The sequence below is a fragment of the Sinocyclocheilus rhinocerous genome, unplaced genomic scaffold, assembly GCF_001515625.1.
Source record: "Sinocyclocheilus rhinocerous isolate Xijiao unplaced genomic scaffold, SAMN03320098_v1.1 scaffold663, whole genome shotgun sequence".
Classification (NCBI taxonomy): Eukaryota; Metazoa; Chordata; class Actinopteri; order Cypriniformes; family Cyprinidae; genus Sinocyclocheilus; species Sinocyclocheilus rhinocerous.
The window spans coordinates 487,434-489,928 of record NW_015655996.1 but is presented as its reverse complement, the minus strand read 5'-3'; the positions used below and the strand labels follow the sequence as shown (position 1 = coordinate 489,928).

Below are 2,495 nucleotides of genomic sequence, written 5' to 3'. Positions count from 1 at the left end.
TTTATTATTATTATTATTATTATTATTAAAATTGAACCACTGCACATGGTGTTAAAGTACAAGAATCAGTCCAAAGATTTTGGGTTTATCGACCCAATTACTTGCTTTTCTAATTAATCATCATCATCATCATAGTAATACATATTGTATTAGTTTTTATTATTAAAATTATTATTAATAATAAATTGTTTTATTATTATAATTGATTATAATATTCTTATTTATTGTTGTTATTATTAGAATAACAATAAGCTTTTTTTTGTATTTATTCACTAATTAAAATTGTGTGTGTCAAGGTTTAAATAAAAAAATGCTATTCAGCAATGTTCAATCAATCAATCAATCAACCAATCAATCAATCAATCAAGACTTTTCAGTGTCAGCTTTGGTATTGGTCACTGAAAAACCCATGCCGGTCAAAAAACTAGGTCAAGGTCAATGTGTGTTGAGTTTCTATCAGAAGGCAGTGAGGAGGAAGAGATTTTCTGACACGTTCGCCCCCGTGTATAAACGCACACATGCCAGCCGCATTCCCGCTACAGGCCAAAATACCAGTAGCAGATGGTTTTCCACTGGAGCAGGTGGCTGGCATCGCAGTGCACCCATGCTAGAGCAGGCACAACCTTCATGAATCGTGAGAAAAAATGATTTCATTTAAATTTTTGTTCCCACAATCGTGCAGCTTAGGTAACACTGAAGAACATGTGACGTCAAGGTCATTCGTGACATAATCTCTGAATTATAAAACACTGTGTGGCTGTTCTCAGAGTTAAAAGCTTGTGGTTTGTACTGTACATGTCAGTTTGATTTTGGTCCATCAGTACGAAATGATGTACTTGCAGGAATTGCATTGCACTGGTTAGGGTTAATGTTTGTATTTTTATTTGATTATGTTGTAATTGTGCTTTAAACCATGAATGAATCTGACAGAAACAGAGGAAACAATCTGAGTTTTGAACTGACCTCCAAAGTAGGATCCGTCGGTGAGTTTCAGCTCTTTGCTGAATTTGGTGATGACGCTGGCCACTCCATGCTGAATGAAGTACATCTTTTTACCCACGGTCCCCTCGCGAATGATGTAATCGTTAGGCTGGAAGACCTCGAACTTTAGCTTACTCAGCATTCCTGTCACAAAGTTAGGGTCTGCGTTTGCAAACAGCGGCATAGTGGCCACCAGCTTACGACAGTTAAAGTTCACAATTTCCTGTGGGACAAAACAAAGAAAACACAATCAACAGACGTGAAACAGTAAAGAAAAAATGCGTTCAATGAATAAAAAATTTATTTTTCAGTATTACAGTATTTTTGATTATTTTTTTATTTTGATTTTGTTTCTGTAGAACAACTTAAAAATGTGTAATATAAACACATTATTTTTTTTATTTAAATGTTTTTGTTTTTTGATAATATTTGATATGCATGTATATCTATAACTAAAATCATGTAAAAGTGTTTTTTTTTTTTTTTTATCACAATGTTGCTTAAATTTGCATTCAAAATTTCCTGTGGGACAAAACAGAAAGAAAACACACTCAACACACATCGAACAGTAATACAAACAAACAAACAAAAAAATGCATAAAATGCATTTAAGATAGCATTTTGATGTTTTATGTAATATTAAGATGTAATATAAACAAAATATTTTATTTGTTTGTTTGATTATTTATCTGAATGTTTTTCAATATTCAATCAACAGCTGAACAGTAATGCAAAATGTAATGCATTTAATACAGTATTTTTGATATTTTGTGTTCTTAGTAAAACAACCTAAAAAGGTGTATTTTTTTTATTGTGTATTAATTGATTGAATTCATTTATTTGAAAGGTTTTTGGCTTCTAACAACATTTGATATGCATCTCATTATTTGTCTGAAATGACATCTTTTTTTAACTGTCAGCAATATCATAGAAATATATTGTGAATATTTAATATATTATTTAGTAGGGCTGGGCAATATGTCAATGTCAAAAAGTCTTTCTAAACTACAGAAGATTTCAAAGCTCTCTCTCTCTCTTATTTTTTTTTAATCACTCCTGTGCAGCGATCACAAGCCTCTACACAGACTCTCTTCCCACTGCATTGCAGTGAGCTTATTTTATGGTACCCATACAGTCAGTGTCAAGCACACTTCAGCCATTAACTGAAAGCTTAATGCACATAATATTCAGTCTTTCTCATCTCCACGCTGCCGGGGTGAAAGATGTGTTTGTTTAGTGTGGCTTGGGTGTGAAGAATAAATTTGCACTTTGCTTTAAATCGTGGCGTAGTCAGAAAAGCGTCAGGAAGGTTCTGACCGCAATCACACAGGAGGAATAATGAGTTTGATAGCCACGTCCAACCCTTTACCTCCACTAGGGAGACAAGCTGGAGACTATTTAAAGCTAGTTTGTCACAAGGCAGTGAATGTAAAAATAGCAGCCCTGACCAACTGAGGGAAAGAGAGATGGAGGAGCGAGGGAGGAGCTGCCGAGAGTTAAAGATGTTTTGGGGA

The 2,495-nt window shown here is 33.9% G+C and overlaps 1 protein-coding gene across 3 annotated transcripts in view; it reads right to left on the bottom strand.

The window, feature by feature from the left end:
- LOC107719071 (potassium/sodium hyperpolarization-activated cyclic nucleotide-gated channel 1-like) overlaps nt 1-2,495 on the bottom strand; it is a 109,492-nt gene that overhangs the window by 24,553 nt on the left and 82,444 nt on the right. For all 3 annotated transcript variants that reach the window (XM_016526382.1, XM_016526381.1, XM_016526380.1), the window contains exon 6: nt 964-1,204. In XM_016526382.1, coding sequence (XP_016381868.1) covers nt 964-1,204 — 241 coding nt within the window. The remainder of the gene's footprint in view (nt 1-963; nt 1,205-2,495) is intronic.